The sequence below is a fragment of the Phyllobates terribilis genome, unplaced genomic scaffold (assembly GCF_046119375.1).
Source record: "Phyllobates terribilis strain yellow unplaced genomic scaffold, ASM4611937v1 Scaffold_1__5_contigs__length_1240528914, whole genome shotgun sequence".
NCBI lineage: Eukaryota > Metazoa > Chordata > Amphibia > Anura > Dendrobatidae > Phyllobates > Phyllobates terribilis.
Window position 1 is genome coordinate 1,033,952,842 of NW_027362761.1, and position 15,931 is coordinate 1,033,968,772.

At 40.2% G+C, this 15,931-nt stretch overlaps 1 protein-coding gene across 1 annotated transcript in view; it reads right to left on the reverse strand.

Moving 5' to 3' along the window:
* Positions 1-532: 532 nt before the first annotated feature.
* Positions 533-15,931, reverse strand: part of GLRB (glycine receptor beta) — a 175,234-nt gene continuing 159,835 nt past the window's right edge. The window contains exon 10 of the mRNA XM_073644903.1: positions 533-1,461. Within this exon, the coding sequence (XP_073501004.1) occupies positions 1,165-1,461 (297 nt within the window). The 3' untranslated portion in view covers positions 533-1,164. The remainder of the gene's footprint in view (positions 1,462-15,931) is intronic.

Sequence of the window (15,931 nt, forward strand, 5' to 3'; positions counted from 1 at the left end):
CTTATTTCTGCCTAAAGTTGACACTTACTAATTATTTTAACAGTTCACAGTTTAAGAACTCCGAAGTAGTTAAAAGTGATAAAAAAGGCACTTTTTCAGGCAACTTCCAGGTGGAATCCACCTGAGAAAAAAAAAAAAAAAACATGGTGTGCGCATACCCTTGGAAACTTTTTCCCCTTGTAGTGTTTTTTTTTGCAGACTTGACTGGACAGTGCCCAATTTGAAGCAACTTCCATCAGGAGCTGCTTAACAAAAAAAGCGTCATACATGTTTCTCTTCCAGGCTTAATCTGAAACTTGAAACTAACAACCAAAAAAAAACAAAGTGAATTCTCAAATGCTGACGATATAAACAGCAAATCATTTTTCAAGACAAATAAATAGGAAAGGCCTTTTAAGCGGTTTTTGAATTATTTTTCAAAATTATTATTTTTTTTTTGAGTGGACCTAGTCTGAAACCAGCTGTGAAAATAAAGTTTGAACAAACCCATGTACACGGACGAAGTGTTGTATGTGGTATATAACACATCAGCTGAGACACATTTCATTTCCAGTTTTAATAGATCTTTTGCTCTTTTTTTTTTTTACACATTAACTTTTAGCTCACGCAAAGGATACAGCGCAGATTCTTAAATAGATTATTTTACAAAAAAATAGTCTTTGATCATTTATCTTACACCTTGACAGGGACCTTATAATCTGTTTCATTATTAAGTTAGTATATTTATATGTTATGAAGAACTGTACATTTTGTCTGGACACAGTGCAATCCAAACGCATATAATTTTTCTTTGAAAAGAATGAGGATTGATCTTTACATACTACATATATTGATCTATGGTTTGAATGAGGCTTAACGTGCACAAATCTCTTTTGAAAGCATCTCATAACTTTTCATGTTAAAATAGTAGAGGTTGGGGAGGGGGTTATGTTTGCATTACTCATAACTGTTAATAGCAGAAACCTTACACTTATATACATCATTTTAAGCACAGACATTGCAGTGTCATGCTTCCATTTAAAAAAGCCAATTTTCATTACAATTGCATGGCATCTACAATGAAAGATATTGCTTTGCAAATGTAGACAAGATCACAGGTTGGCTTTAAAGAGTGTGGGAGTAATGGCGACTTGTTTAGTGAACTTAAAGTTAGAATTCGAGTCATCATAAGTATACTAGCCAATATATGACATTAAAGAACAAGAAGGTAAAGGGAAACAGTGCCCTTGAGTAAAGGTCAATCCGTTTGGCTTCAGATGGAATGACTGGCTTGGCAGGAGGCGGCTTTTTGTTGTTCTTCGCTTGAGATTTTCCCAGACCGTTGTTGACTTCAATTGGTTTTCCATAACAATCATAATTAGACAATTCAAAATCTCTGGGCAAGCTTCCAACAATGCTGAAGTCATTGGACCTCAAATCGGATTTCGAAGTGCAGACTTTTTTGCATCTTGTTTCTGCAACCTGGGAATAATAAACAGCAAGTTAAATTATTGATCTAAGAATGTTTGAAAAACATCAAATAGCATATACCGGAAAATAAGACTGAGTTTTCTAAGATGCCTCAGCAAGACGACATTCAGACTGACATGTGGGAACAAGAATAGAAATATTCGGCTTAAATCTCCATGGAATATACAATATGGCTAATAATCATACGTATAAGAGCAAACACTTCTTCATGAAGCCACCAAGGGGAGGATAATCTGTAGCAACTTGACATCCTAAAATGTATATGTGTGAGGAATAAAAATCTAGTAAATATTAAATCAAAAATATAAATTCACTTCTATTACCAGACTTTAGACAATATAGACATGTATGGCATATCTACACGATATAGGTCTCTTCTTGGGGATCCACGTCTATCTCTAGAATGGGGTTCTCCAACCCACGTACTCTAGTCTAGCTGCTGAAAATGGAGAGATGACCACGCATGGACAAGTGCACTTGTCAATTTTCGAAAGTCCTGAAAGAGTAAAATGAAGACAGCAGTGTATAAGAGGCCACGTCTCAATTCAGAGACTGCATGCAGCAAGGAGGACTGGAATGGATGAAGGGCTGACTTCCACAGGATAAGTCATAAATGGGTAAGATAAGAAATAGTCACCCTCCAGTTCACTTTACAATTTGAATGTAAAGTTAATCTCTTCTTGATAGTTATTTTTGGCTTTAGTTTGGAAGGGAAAACTGCCTTTTTTCCTATAGCCATAACTTTTTATTTTTCGCTCAAAATAGCAGAATAAAGGTTAATTTTGAGGGACGAGTTGTAGTTAAATTACATCACTCACCTTCTCATGTAATATTGAAAAATCAGAATAAAAAAATGTGAAAAAGAGTGAATTCACCATTGTTTTTTGAGTTTTGTTTTTACCACGTTATAAGTAAAATATACCGGCCTACAGAAAGTTTGCATGATTACAGCGATACCAAACTTATAGCTTTAGATTTGTATTTTACTTTTTTTTTTTTTAATTCAGAGCTCTTTGAAAGAATAGTTTAGTTTGTATCACCAGTCTCGAGACCCCATTTTCCACCCTCCCCTCCCACCATCAATGGAGCTTTAAGAGGGTTTGTTTTTTGCTTGGCATGCTTTAGTTTTCATTGATTTTTGTAGTAAATATGTTTTGATAGCTTATGATTACATTTTTGGGAGAGGTGCAGTTACTGAAAAATGGGAATTCTAGCATTTTGATTATTTTTTCTTTAAGGCATTTATTTATCAGATCTGTTAACATGGCACTGTACTTTCAATAAAATTTGCACACATCAATATTACAGGTGAATATAACACTTTGATGAGTAGAGAAGGAAAATTATTTCTCTAATCAGATATATTACAGACACTTCTCCCATTACCCCCTCCTTCTGAACTTGTCATCCACGGATAGGAGCTGTTTTTTTTCAGACAAGATGTGGTGTCATGTGGCAAAGCCCATTATACTTTATGGAGAGGGGAAGAAGTAGTGAGGAGCAGGGAGAGGAATCAGGAAGAGGGAGAAATAAAAAAATCGCGAGGGACTTTTTAGTAAGGGCTCATTCAGACGTCTGTGCAAATTGGTTCGATCTTGAATCGCAATGCACAAACTGGCCGCGGGTCTCCCGATTGGACATGACAGCTTCATATATTTCTATGAGGCTGTCACACTCTAATCGGGAGAGCCGGTGCCAGTCCGTGCATTGCGGTCAAAGATAGGACAGATTTGCATGGACGTCTGCCTCACCCCAGAACTGCCATATGATTTCCTCCATGCTGCTATTGCTTCTCTGTGTGTGATAAAGAATTAATGAAGAGTTGGAATACCGGTATGTGTGCTGTGATAACAGATTAGCTCTTTAATTACCGAGCCAATATTGATCTTAACCCCTTCGCCCCGAAGCCTGCTTTCACCTTCCTGACCAGGCCAATTTTTTCAATCTTGCCCAGTGTCACTTTATAAGGTGATAACTCTGGAACGCTTCAATGGATCCCAGTGACTCTGAGAATGTTTTTTCATAACATATTGTACTTTATGTTAGTGGTAAATTTAGGTCGATATTTTTTGCGTTTATTTGTGAAAACACTGGAATTTTGGCGAAAATTTAGAAAATTTTGCAATTTTCAAACTTTCATGCCCTTAAACCAGAGAGTTATATCACAGAAAATAGTTAATAAATAACATTGACCACATGTCTACTTTACATCTCCATAATTTTTTAAACAATTTTTTTTAAGGAAGTTAGAAGGGTTAAAAATTTATCAGCAATTTGTCATTTTTACAACAAAATTTACAAACAACCAATTTTTTTTTTAGGAACCACTTCATATTTGAGTTTGAGGGGTCTATGTGACAGAAAACACCCAAAAGTGACACCATTCTCTACTCTAGACTCCATCTGTCTTCTGTTCAGCAGTGTCCTTTTCAGAGGTGTACAAAACCATGGCCGACCGAGCTTTTATGCACGCTTAAAAAGACGGACACGGCCGTATCATAGGACAGACAGAGTCCAAAGTGTCTCCATCTGCCTCATTATATGGAATATTCTGTTGGGGTTTCGTCTGAATCACGCATTTCAGAAATTTACATGGAAACCCCAATGTAAGTGCTCAGCGCAGGATAAATGTCTGCTGAGCCTTATTGCGATCTTTGGGAGGCAGAATGAACAAATGGACAGCAAGTCAACATTTTATTTTTTACGCCGTTTCTCATGCAGTATAAGTGAGAAGGCGACTTTATTCTTTGAGTCGGTGCGATTACAGATTTATATTGTCCTTTATGTTTGGCTACTATCACATCACTATGTAAAAACTTGTTTTTGCAAAAAAAAAAAAAAGCGTTTAGTGTATTTTGAGAACTATAACTTTTCTATATTTCTGGTGACAGTCATGTTGGGGCTTGTTTTTTGAAGGATGGGTCTGAGTTTTTATTGGTACCATTTTCAGGCACTTAACATTTTTTGTTCCGATTTTTCAGGGACAGAATGAACAAGTGCCAGCAATTCAGGAATTGGTTATTGTTTTTTTTTTTAATGCAGTTCAGCGTGTGGTAAAAGTGATAAGACCGCTTTCTTCTTCGGCTCAGTATGATTACAGCGATACCACATTTATATCATTTTTGAAAGTTTTGCCGCTTTTACACAATAAAAACAAATTTTATAAAAAAATAAATAAAAAATTGTTTTTGCATTGCTGTATTCTGTATTGTACCGATCGGAGAAAAGAGGGAGCTCCCTCTCTAAGCCGATCGAGGTCGCTATCGCTATTGACAGCAGCATCAGAAAAGTTAAACACCCGCAATCGGCGCTAGCACCGAACGTGGGCGTTTCTGCAGGGCGTCCACTATAATATATAGCTGACTCCCGCTGATGATCATCCCGCCGTACATGTATGGCAATTTGTGGGAACGTACCACCCACGGCCTCCTTGAATGGGTTAATTCAAGTTAATTCCAATTTATGTGGTAATAACTCTGGAATGCCTCAACATATTGCAATGATTCGGAGTATGTTTTTTCGTGACACATTAATACTTTATTTTAGTAGTAAATTTAGGTCAACGTGTTTTGCTTTTATTTGTTAAAATATTGGAATTTTGGTGAAAATCGTGCAAGTCGTGCAATATGACTTAGGATAAAAGCCAAATCAGAATCTCAATTTGCAGACACGATGTTTTGGGCTATTGGCCCTCGTCAGTGCAAAGTATGAGAACTGATTTGGCTAGGCAAGAGGCTCTGGACTGAGGTCTAAGGGGTAACGTTTCTTCTTGTGGAGAGTGACACACCGGCTCTGGCATGTCAAGAAATTTACAAAACCTTTTTCTTTAGGAACCTATTCAAAGATTAAATCTGAGGGGCCTATATATTGAAAACGCCCCAAAAGTGATAACATTTTAAAAACTGCACCCCTCAAATACTTCAAAACTGCTGTCAGGAAATTTTTTGTAACCCTTTAGGTTCTACAAAGAAATGAATGCAAAGTGGAATGAAAAAAAAGGGAACTTTTTTTTTTTCTTCTAATGTTATTTAGTCCCAAATTTATCACTTTTAAAAGTTAAAGGGATAGTTAATAGGTGAAATTGGACCCCACAATTTATTGCACAATTTCTCCCGAACGTGCTGATGCCCCATATGTTAGAAACTACTGTTAGGCCACAAGTCAGGGCTGAGAAGGAAGGAGCGCTATTTGGCTTTTATAGAACAGATTTTGCTAGAATAGTTTGCTGGTCACATTTGCGGAGCCCTGAAGGTGCCAGAACAGCAGAAAAAAAACAAAAAAGTGACCCCATTGTAGAACCTGCACCTTTCATGAATTAATCTACAGCTGCAGTGACTATGTTGTAACATCCACGCCATGTTTTATTCTAGAGAATTGCAAATCTGCCAGTTTAGTGCCCATATATTTTGCCCCATATATTGCGCCCAGCTTGTACTTCTGGAGACACGCACCCCGTAATTTATTAATTGGGCTCTCCCCACTACAATAATGCCAACCATATGACCGCTTGCTATGGTTTAGGTACAGTGGGGCTCAGAAGGAGGGGGCATTTGGATTTGGGAGCGCAGATGTCACTGGATTTCATTTGAGGGGGTGTTTGAGATGTGTCCCTTTTCCAAAGTCTTTGTTCTACCATTAATATGGGAACCCTCTATATTTCCAGTAACAGATGACAGACCTGCGTGGGGGCTGGTTTTGTGCAGGATATGCTAGGGTTTTTATTGGCAACATTTTGGGGTACATAATATTTTTTGATCGCTTTTCAGTATAAGGCTGGAAAACATTCTTGTGTTCTACACTGAGCACTTACCTCTGGGTTTCCATGTAGAAACAACAAAAATGTAATTCAGACGCCCGATGGAATCGCTCACTATGAGGCAGATGGAGACACTTTGGAGGCTGTTTGGCGTCTGCTCCAGTTGTATCCATCTTTTTAAGCACACACAGATCTGTAGTCGACCACACGTGTGCTAAAGAAACACCTAAAAAAAGTGGCACCGGTGGAAGAGAGACCAGTCGGAGTTCAAAGTGACTCCATGTGCCTCATAAGTGAGTGGTTCCATCGGGGTTTTGTCTCGAATCGCGGTTTTGGGGATTTACATTGTAAGCGCTCAGCGGAGAGCACAGGATAAATGTGAGCTGAGCCTTATTTCGATTTTTGGGAAGTAGCATGAACAAATAGAAACCAGTAAAAGAATAGTTCTTACTTTTATTTTTGCGCGGTTCACCATGCGGTATGAGTGATGAGGCGGATTTATTCTTTGGGTCGGTGCGATTACAGCGATACCAGATTTATATCGGTTTATTTTGTTTTGTTGCTCACAGTAAAAATGCTTTTTGTTTGTATAATGCATATTCTGAGAGCTGTAACTTTTTTATTTTTTGGAGAACAGGGCTTTGTGACGAGTTGGAGATTTATTTGGTACCATTTTGTGGCACATAACGTTTTTTGATCACTTTTTAACCCCTTAAGGACCGAGCCACTTTGTAGGTTAATGACCGGGCCAATTTTTTCAATTCTGACCATTGTCACTTTATGAGGTAATAACTCTGGAACACTTCAAAGGATCCCCCTGATTCTGAGATTATTTTTTCGTGACATATTGTACTTCATGAAAGTGGTAAAATTTCTTCGATATGACCTGCGTTATTTTGTAAAAAAAAAAAAAGGAAATATGGGGAAAATTTAGAAAATTTTGCAATTTTCAAACTTTGAATTGTTATGCCCTGAAATCAGAGAGATATGTCACACATAATAGTTAATAATTAACATTTACCACATGTCTACATTAGATCAGCGCAATTTTTGAAAAAAAATAAAAAAAATTGTTAGGAAGTTATAAGGGTTAAAAGTTGACCAGCGATTTCTCATTTTTCCAACAAAATTTACAAAACCATTTTTTTTTAGGGACCACATCACATTTGAAGTGACTTTGAGGGGCCTTTATGACAGAAAATACCCCAAAGTGACACCATTCCAAAAACTGCACCCCTCAAGGTACTCAAAACCACATTCAAGACGTTTATTAACCCTTCACGTGCTTCACAGGAACTGACGCAATGAGGAAGAAAAAATTAACATTTAACTTTTTTTCACAAAAAAATTAATTTAGACCCAATTTTTTTTTATTTTCACAAGGGTAACAGATAAAAATTGACCTAAAAATGTATTGTGAAATTTCTCCTGAGCATGCTGATAACCCATATGTGGCGGAAAACCACTGTTTGGGCACATGGCAGGGCTCGGAAGGGACAGAGCGCCATTTGACTTTCTGAATTCAAAATTTGCTGGAATAATCAGCGAACGCCATGTTGCACTTGGGGAGCCCCTGATGTGCCTAAACAGCAGAAACCCCCACAAGTGACACCATTTTGGAAACTAGACCCCTCAATGAACTTATCTAGATGTGTGGGGAGCACTTTGAACCCCCAAGTGCTTCACAGAAGTTTATAACGTAGAGCCGTGAAAATAAAAAAACAAAACACAAAAATACTCTTTTAGCCCTAATTTTTTTATTTTCACAAGGGTAACAGGAGAAAATCGACCCCAAAAGTTGTTGTGAAACTTATCCTGACCACACCGATACCCTATATGTGGATGAAAACCACTGTTTGAGCGCACGGCAGGGTTCGGAAGGGAAGGAGCGCCATTTGACTTTTTGAATGCAAAATTGGCTGGAATTTAGAGCGGACGCCCTGTTGCATTTAGAGAGCCCCTGATATGCCTAAACAGCGGAAACCCCCCACAAGTGGCTCCATTTTGGAAACTTGACCCCTCAATGAACTTATCTAGATGTGTGGTGAGCACTTTGAACCCCCAGGTGCTTCCCAGAAGTTTATAACGTAGAGCCGTGGAAAAAAAAAAAAAAAAAAAAAATCACAAAAATTTTGTTTTAGCCCCAAATTTTTTATTTTCACAAGGGTAACAGGAGAAAATGAACCTCTCATTTTGTTGTGCAATTTCTCCCGAGTACGCCAATACCCTACATGTAATTGGGAACTACTTTTGAGGGACAGTGCAAAGGTCAGAAAAGAAGGAGCACCATATTATAGTGCAGATTTTACTGTTGTGGTTTGGAGGTGACATGACCCACTAGGAGATCCCCTGAGGTGCCAGAACAGCGGAATCCCCCATAAGTGACCCCATTTTACAAACTACACCTCTCAGTGAATTCATCTAGGGGTGCAGTGATCATACTGACACCAAGGGTGTGTCACAGAATTTTATACCATTGGGCAGTGAGGAAAAAATAACTACATTTTTACCACAAAAATTTTGTTTTAGCCCAGATTTTACATTTTCACACTGGGATAATGTATAAAAATGGCACCAATACGTGTCCCATAATTTCTGCTGAATGTGGCAATACCTTATATGTGGCTATACAGTACTGCTTAGCCACACGGCGAGACTCGGGAGGGACGGAGCGCTATTTGCCTCTTGGAGCGCAGATTTTCCTATAATAGTTTGCGGACTCCATATACAAAGCCCCTAAGTGCTAGAAGAGCAGAATCCCCCCTCAAATGACCCCATTTTGGAAATTATACCCCGGCCAAACATGTGGACACTAAATATGGTTTAGACACACTGCGGTGCTCAGAAGGGTGGGGGGATTTGGATGCGCAGAATTTGCTGAATTTCTTTTGGGGGGCAAGGAGCCATTTTGCTTTTCCAGAGCCTTTTTACTACCAGTAACGTGGAAGCCCCCTATATTTCCATTAACACATGACAGACCTGAGTGGGGGCTTTTATGTGAAGCTTTTATTGGGAAGATTTTACATAACATTTTAGATCACATTTATCCGGCGCTCTACGCTGAGCACTTTGGCGTTTCCATCTAAATCTCCGAATGACGTGATTCAGACGAAACCCCTGAGGGATCCATTCACTATAATGAGATGAGGCCGCAGAGTTACTCTGCACTCTGTATGGCCTCTGTTCAGCGTTGTCCTACTTTTCAGAGGTGCACAAAACTGTGGCCGACCGCGCTTTTATCTATGCCAAAAATATGGACTCCGCGGAATCATAGGTCAGACAGTTTCCACAGTGTCTCCATCTGTCTCATTACAGGGAATCTTAGCCGGGGGTTCCGTCTGAATCACTTATTTCAGAGATTTACACGGAAACCCCGGTGTAAGTGTTCAGCGCAGAGCGCAGGATACATGTGCGCCGAGCAATATTGCGATCTTTGGGAGGCAGAATAAACAAATATAAAGCAGGTGAAGAATTGGTTTTATTTATTTTTTACGCCGTTACTCGTGCCGTATAAGTGATTAGACGACTTTATTCTTCGGGTTGGTGCAATTACAGCGATGCCAGATTCATATTGGGTTTTTATGATTGACAGCTGTCACTCACTAAAACACGTTTTTTGCAAAAACTAATGTTTGCATCGGCATATTTAAAGAGCTATAATTTTTCCATATTTCGGCCGACAGTCATGTAAGGGCTTGTTTTTTGCGGGATGAGTTGACGTTTTTATTGGTACCATTTTCGGGCAAATTACATTTTTTGATCGCTTTCTATTCTGATTTTTGGGAGGCAGAATGAACAAAAAACAATAATTTAGTAATTTATTTTGTTTGTTTTTTTGTTGTTGTTACGTGTGTGGTAAAATTGATAAGGCAGCTTTATTCTTCGGGTGAGTACGTTTACAGCGGTACCACATTTATGTAATTTTTTTTATGTTTTTGTGCTTTTACATAATAAAAACTTTTATAGAAAAAATAATTATCTTTGCATCGCTGTATGCTGAGAGCTGTAACTTTTTTATTTTTCAGCGGATGGAGATGTATGTAGGCTTGATTTTTGCGGGACAAGATGACGTTTTCAGCGGTACAATTTTTATTTACATTTGTCTTTTTGATCGCGTTTTATTACACTTTTTTCCAGCGGTATGATGAAAAGGCATAGTTTCTCATGTTTTTTTTTTTACGCTGTTCACTGAAGGGGTTAACTAGTGTGACAGGTTTATAGATCGGGTCATTCCGTGCGTGGCCATACCAAATATGTGTACTTTTTTTTGTTCATTTAAATTTTTTTTTTACCTAAAAATCTTTATTTATTAGTGTAATATATTTTATTTTTAACCTTTTTTTTTTTTTTTTTTTTTTTTTTTTTTTTAGATTTTTACAACTTTTTTTTTTTTAAAACTTTTACACTTAGTCCCACTATGGGACTTTCACTTTTTCCATAGGTATAATGTATTGCAATGCACTAGCATTGAAATACATTATACCTATAGTGAAAGCTCCTGAGACCATGCTGTGCATTGGTCTCAGGAGCTTTCCGTAGCTTGGTGACCCGGGGGTCGTCATGACGACCCCAGGTCACCATGCCAACGGTTGGGCCCCTGCGATGACGCGCTCAATCGCAGCATTCAGGGGGTTAACAGCCAGGGGCGGCGCTGACACCGCTCCTGGCTTTTTAGTGCCGGAGATCAGCAACTGGCAGCGCTGACCTCCAGCACTGATCAGGCGGCAGAAGCTGATATTTCAGCATCTCCTGCGCGATCATGCTGAGATCGGTCAGTCAGATTGACTGACCGATCGCAGCGATCTGGGTGCTGTCGGCACTGAACTGTCACATCGTGTTTACATGAGCGGGAACTTACACCCACTCATGACGTGCAGTGTCCGTCATTGGGCGTTAAATCAGATTTTTCAGACACAGAATGAACAAAAACCAGCAATTCAGTTATTTTTTGTGTGGTTCATCGTGCGGTAAAAGTGATAAAGCTGATTGGTTTGTCAGGTCGGTACGATTACAGCGATATCAGATTTAAAATAGTTTTTTTTGCTTCGCTGCTTTTACAGACTAAAAACAATATTTTCCAAAAATGAATTTGTTTTTGCAGCACCATATTCGGAGAGCTGTAACTTTATTTTTTTGCCGAATGAGCCATATTAGGGCTTGTTTTTGCGGGGTGATTTGACATTTTCTTTTACCTAAACTTTTTGATCGATTTTTTTTTTACATTTTTTGTGTGTCAGTATGATGAAATAGTGAAATTTTTGGTCTGTTTTTTTTTTAATTTTTTTTACGTTGTTCACCATACGGAATAAATAACGTGCCAGATTTATAGATTGGGACGTTCCGGACGCGGTGATGCTAACTATATGTACTTTTTTTGTTTTATTTTATCACAAAGGCTCCAGTTTTAGTGGCGAAGTGGCTTTTCGTGATTTTTGTGCGCTTTTTTTTTATTTTTTTTTTTTACTTTATTACGTATTTTCTGTAACTTTTTCACTAAGTCCCACTGTGGGACATGTATATTTTTCACTTTGATCTCTGGTCTTACTGCAGTGCCTGAAACCTGTCAGTGACTCACTGACACAGCCTGTAAGACCCAGCTTATAGCTGGATCTCACAGGCCACCGTACCCTGGGGTCATCAGATGACCTCAGGTTACCATGACAACGATCGGCGCCAGCGATTACAATCGAGGGGGGGGGGTTGATCCTGCCGTAGGGGATCTTTTAACCCCCTTTTCACCTCTTAGATACCGCTGTCATGATTGACAGTGGTGTTCAAGGGGTTAATTGGCCCTGATCGGTTTCAAAACCGGTTAGGGCCGATACCCCAGGATGTCATTTGTCCTATACAGCTGTCACCGGAGGGAATTTCTGATGCGGGGCAGCGCTATTCACTTATTCCTCAGTGCTGATAAAAAGCGGCGCTGAGGAATAAGGTCCCTTAACCCCTTAACAACATCTGACGTACTAATACGCGTCTGTGCCCTGGGACTTAAGAGCCAGACCCGTATTATTACGTCATCGCGATCGCGCGCGCACACAGGCTGTGCGGGCGCGATCGCCGCCGGGTGTCAGCTGATTGCCACAGCTGACACCCGGTACTATGTGCAGGGAGCGGTCCTGCACCGCTCCCAGCACATTAACCCCTGCGATGCTGCGATCGAAGTCGATCGCGGCATTGCGGTGGCAAGGGGAGGTGATCGCCAATACTCACCTCCTCTTCCGGCTTCCAGCGCAGTCTGCAAAGGCTTCCCGGGTGTTGCCATGTGTTTGGACATGCGCAGTGCATCTCCAAACAATCTTCACACTGTGCACCGCTGACAGCCTGCATGGCATAGGGATGGTGCTCCATTCCTATGCCATGCAGGCGATCAGAGAAAAAAAAGTGAAAGTCCCAGAGTGGGACAAAGTAATAAAGTGTATAAACTGTCTGAAAGTGAAAAAAAAAAAAAAAAAAAAAAAAATATATAAAAAAAATAATCCACCAAAAATAAAAATATAATGTACCCATCAATAAATATTATTATAAAAAAAAACAAAAAATAAACAATAAAAGTACACATATTTGGTATCGCCGCGTCCAGAACAACCTGACCTATAAAACTGTCCCACTAGTTAACCCCTTCAGTGAACACAGTAAAAAAAAAAAAAAAAAAAACGAAGCAAAAAACAATGCTTTATCACCATACCGCCAAACAAAAAGTGGAATAACACGCGATCAAAAAGATGCATATAAATAAAAATGGTACCGCTGAAAACGTCATCTCGTCCCGCAAAAAACAAGCTGCCATACAGCTCCATCAGCCAAAAAATAAAAAAGTTATAGCTCTCACAATAAAGCGATGCTAAAAAATATTTTTTTCTATAAAATAGCTTTTATTGTGTATAAGCGCCAAAACATAGAAAAATGATACAAATGTGGTACCGCTGTAAACGTACTGACCCGAAGAATAAAGATACCTCATCAATTTTACCACACGCGGAACAGAATAAAAAAAAAAAAAAAAAACAATTCCTGAATTGTTGGTTTTTGTTTATTCTGCCTCCCAAAAATCGGAATAGAAAGCGATTAAAAAATGTCACGTGCCTGAAAATGGCACCAATAACAACGTCAAGTCATCCCGCAAAAAACGAGCCGTCACATGACTGTCGGCCAAAATCTGGAAAAATTATAGTTCTCAAAATATGGCGATGCAAAAACTAGATTTTACAAAAAATGCGTCTTTTAGTGTGTGACAGCTGTCAGTCATAAAAACCCCATATGATTCTGGCATTGCTGTAATCACACCGACCTGAAGAATAAAGTCGTCTAATCACTTATACCACACAAGGAACGGCGTCAAAAATAAACTCTTGGGTTAGGATTGGGCTAGGGTTAGGGCTGGGTTTGGGGCTAGGGTTGTGCTGGGGCTAGGATTGTGCTGGGGCTAGGGTTGTGCTGGGGCTAGGGTTGTGCTGGGGCTAGGGTTGTGCTGGGGCTAGGGTTGTGCTGGGGCTAGGGTTGTGCTGGGGCTAGGGTTGTGCTAGGGCTAGGGTTGTGCTAGGGCTAGGGTTGTGCTAGGGCTAGGGTTGTGCTAGGGCTAGGGTTGTGCTAGGGTTAGGGTTGTGCTAGGGTTAGGGTTGTGCTAGGGTTAGGGTTGTGCTAGGGTTAGGGCTGGGGTTGGGATTTTTTTCAAAAGTAAGAAAAAAAGATGACGATACGGCGACTAGTGTTGAGCCCAAGTGCTCGCTACTTGAGTTTGCATCGGGTGCTCTGGTATGCATTGAGTATCGTGGGTATTTGAGTGACATGCTCGAGTCTCTGCCCCATATGCTTCGCGGCCAAAAAAACTTTACGGGGATTGCCTGCCATGCACGAGCGATCCCCGCATGTTTTTTTTTGGGTGTCTAATAACCGTGAAACATGCGGAGCAGGGACTCGAGCATGTCACTCGAGCACACGCTGTACATGGTGCATACCTGAGTAACCGATGCAAACTCAAGTAGCGAGCACTTGCGCTCAAGAATAATGACAACTTATTCAATATGATGACCTAATGTAAACAAATTCTGTGCCGTACCTCTGGGTTCAAAATGTTCACTATACACCTTAATAAAATCCTTGAGGGGTATAGTTTCCAAAATGGGGACACTTGTGGGGGAGCTCCACTGTTTAGGCACATCACGGGCTCTCCAAACGCGACATGGTGTCCCCTTACGAATTGAATGGAAAATCGGCTCAAATTGTTAGCGGACGCCATGTTGCGTTTGGAGAGCCCCTGTGTGCCCAAACATTGGAGCTCCCCCACAAGTGACCCCATTTTGGAAACTAGACCCCCCAAGGCACCTATCTAGATGCATAGTGAGCACTTGGAACCCCCAGGTGCTTCACAAATTGATTCGTAAAAATGAAAAAGTGAAAAAAAAAACACTTTTTCATTTTTATGAATCAATTTGTGAAGCACCTGGGGTTCCAAGTGCTCACTATGAACCTAGAGAGGTGCCTTGGGGGGTCTAGTTTCCAAAATGGGGTCACTTGTGGGGGAGCTCCAATGTTTGGGCACACAGGGACTCTCCAAATGCAACATGATATCCGCTAACAAATTGTCGGCTCAAATTGTTAGCGGACACCATGTTGCGTTTGGAGAGCCCCTGTGTGCCCAAACTTTGGAGCTCCCCACAAGTGACCCCATTTTGGAAACTAGACCCCCCAAGGCACCTATCTAGATGCATAGTGAGCACTTGGAACCCCCAGGTGCTTCACAAATTGATTCGTAAAAATGAAAAAGTGAAAAAAAAAAACACTTTTTCATTTTTATGAATCAATTTGTGAAGCACCTGGGGGTTCCAAGTGCTCACTATGCATCTAGAAAGGTGCCTTGGGGGGTCTAGTTTCCAAAATGGGGTCACTTGTGGGGGAGCTCCAATGTTTGGGCACACAGGGACTCTCCAAATGCAACATGGTATCCGCTAACAAATTGAATGGAAAATCGGCTCAAATTGTTAGCGGACACCACGTTGCGTTTGGAGAGCCCCTCTGTGCCCAAACTTTGGAGCTCCCCCACAAGTGACCCCATTTTGGAAACTAGACCCCCCAAGGCACCTTTCTAGATGCATAGTGAGCACTTGGAACCCCCAGGTGCTTCACAAATTGATTCGTAAAAATGAAAAAGTGTTTTTTTTTCACTTTTTCATTTTTATGAATCAATTTGTGAAGCACCTGGGGGTTCCAAGTGCTCACTATGCATCTAGAAAGGTGCCTTGGGGGGTCTAGTTTCCAAAATGGGGTCACTTGTGGGGGAGCTCCAAAGTTTGGGCACACAGGGGCTCTCCAAACACAACATGGCGTCCGCTAATTATTCAAGCAAATTTTACAATCAAAAAGTCAAATGGCGCTCCTTCCCTTCCGAGCCCTGCCGTGCGCCCAAACAGTGTTTTTTCCCCAAATATTGGTTATCTGTGTGCCCAGGGAAATTGCACAACAAATTTTGGGGTCCATTTTTTCTTGTTACCCCTGTAAAAATAAAAAAAATTGGGTCTAAAGTAACATTTTTGTGAAAAAAGTTAAATGTTCATTTTTTTCTTCCACATTCAAAAAATTCCTGTGAAGCACCTGAAGGGTTAATAAAGTTCTTGAATGTGGTTTTGAGCACCTTGAGGAGTGCAGTTTTTAGAATGGTGTCACTTTTGGGTATTTTCTGTCATAAAGACCTCTCAAAGTGACTTC